Source organism: Capricornis sumatraensis, chromosome 16, assembly GCF_032405125.1.
Source record: "Capricornis sumatraensis isolate serow.1 chromosome 16, serow.2, whole genome shotgun sequence".
NCBI lineage: Eukaryota > Metazoa > Chordata > Mammalia > Artiodactyla > Bovidae > Capricornis > Capricornis sumatraensis.
Window position 1 is genome coordinate 68653477 of NC_091084.1, and position 2099 is coordinate 68655575.

The 2099-nt window shown below is 38.4% G+C and overlaps 1 protein-coding gene across 1 annotated transcript; it reads left to right on the plus strand.

The window, feature by feature from the left end:
* The first annotated feature begins 428 nt into the window (after positions 1 to 428).
* On the plus strand, positions 429 to 1364 carry LOC138093036 (2-iminobutanoate/2-iminopropanoate deaminase). The gene has a single exon (XM_068989124.1). It carries the CDS (start codon positions 470 to 472, stop codon positions 881 to 883), a length of 414 nt encoding a protein of 137 aa, XP_068845225.1. The 5' UTR covers positions 429 to 469; the 3' UTR covers positions 884 to 1364.
* Positions 1365 to 2099: the final 735 nt, after the last annotated feature.

Consider the following 2099-nt stretch of genomic DNA (forward strand, 5'->3'; position numbering starts at 1 on the left):
TGATAGGTTCAATTCCAGATCTGCTGTGTGGCTCAAGAAAAACTGTTCCTGCTCTCTGAACAGAAATCTACCATCTGTAAAAACATGCTTCACTCTTCATATGTATTCATTCATTTGTTTTTCATAGAGCAAATACTTAATTAAATAAGCATCTGTGCTGTGCCATACCTTATGCTTGATAACAGGAAATGGGCAGAATAAGAGAAATTCCCCACCTTCTCAGATATAATTTGTAAATCACTATGAAGATTAAGAAATACAATGTATATGATTTTAATACATATTAACTTCAGTTTTTATTTTTATTTTAACCTTCAAAAAGCTATTTTTTCTTTCTTAAATTATTAAAAGGAAATTAGTGAAACTGTCATGCCAGGAATTCTAAAGGGTCTGAGGTTATGCTACTCAAAAGTCAACAGGTGGTGGTGCGTAGTTGTTTCCGAAGGGCAGCAAAGGAAAAGGGTTAGCCATGTCGTCTTTGGTCAGAAGGATAATCAGCACCGCGAAAGCCCCCGCGGCCATTGGTCCCTACAGTCAGGCTGTGTTAGTCGACAGGACCATTTACATTTCAGGACAGCTAGGCATGGACCCTGCAAGTGGACAGCTTGTGCCAGGAGGGGTGACAGAAGAGGCTAAACAGGCTCTGACAAACATAGGTGAAATTCTGAAAGCAGCAGGCTGTGACTTCACGAATGTGGTAAAAACAACGGTTTTGCTGGCTGACATAAATGACTTCAGTGCTGTCAATGATGTCTACAAACAATATTTCCAGAGTAGTTTCCCGGCGAGAGCTGCTTACCAGGTTGCTGCTTTGCCCAAAGGAGGCTGTGTTGAGATTGAAGCAATAGCTGTGCAAGGACCTCTGACGACAGCATCACTCTAAGTGAGCCAAGTGTTATTTAGTCTGGAAACTTAATAGTATTTTTAAACTAATGGCTTAATCCTTGTTGGAAAGTATAAGGTTGAAATATCTGAAAATATTATGGAAATACCATATAATAAGGGAAACGATATGAATTGAAGATTAATGATGAATCTAGTCACTAATATTACAGATTATACTTCTGTAACACTTGTATTGCTGGATGTGGGAAAACAGACATGCCTTACTGAGTTAACTCAAGAATAAAAGTTGAAGGAAATAACATGTAGGAAAGATGAGCTACTATGCCTGAAAAGTAAGAAAAAGCACACCTAATTCAACTAAACCCTATTAATTTAATGATGGGAAGTATTTTATTATGTCAGATATGTGATTTTTGCTTGAATAAAACTAAAGCATTTAAATTTGAATGGCAGAGATAAAGGAGAAGAAACTGGACCAAATTTTATATAGATAATATTTTTCTAGTGGAAATAAAATAGCATGCAGAAAAAAAAAAAAAAAAGTCAACAGGTTAGCCTGTAGTCCCGTTCATAGTTACTGGCAGAAAGATCTGAGGCCCCCGTGTCAGAGACAAAAACAGATTATTACTCGTAGCAATAGCCTTAGCTGGTGTGTTATCCTGGTACTTGTTCCTCAAGCCCCAGTTCCCAAAGGGGCATGCAATGAAAGTAAGATCTTGCCTGCACATGCAGTGAGGATGGGTTACTGAAGAAGCCTGGTATTAGAAAGCTTCAGTCTTATGGAGGGACTGCTTGTGAATCTGCTTGGAGACAGTTATCTTGATCACCCCCAAATGCAAGCAGATCTGCTCTGGAGAGGAAAGAGTGAGGTCTTTATCTTTACAGTTTACAGTATCTCAAGGGGAGAAAGACACTTCTATCTTTATTATCCTGGAATTTAAGTAAATCTAACCCAGCAGGGATCACTTTCTTTCCAAAGTGATTTGTTCAAGCAATTATTTTGGAAAATATCATCTGAAACAAAGTAACTATAATACTACATATGTAGCAACATGAGAGATTTATGGAAAATTGTCTTTCAACACCATGTGTCCCAAGGTTATCAGTTGAGCTACCTCCTTTTCGAGCAAAAGTTTTGTCAACTGCTATTTAACTGTGTAAAGTCCTACTGTATAGCACAGAGAACCCCACTCAGTGTCATGTGGCAGCCTGCATGGGAAGGGAGTTTGGGGGAGAATGGTTGCATGTATTAA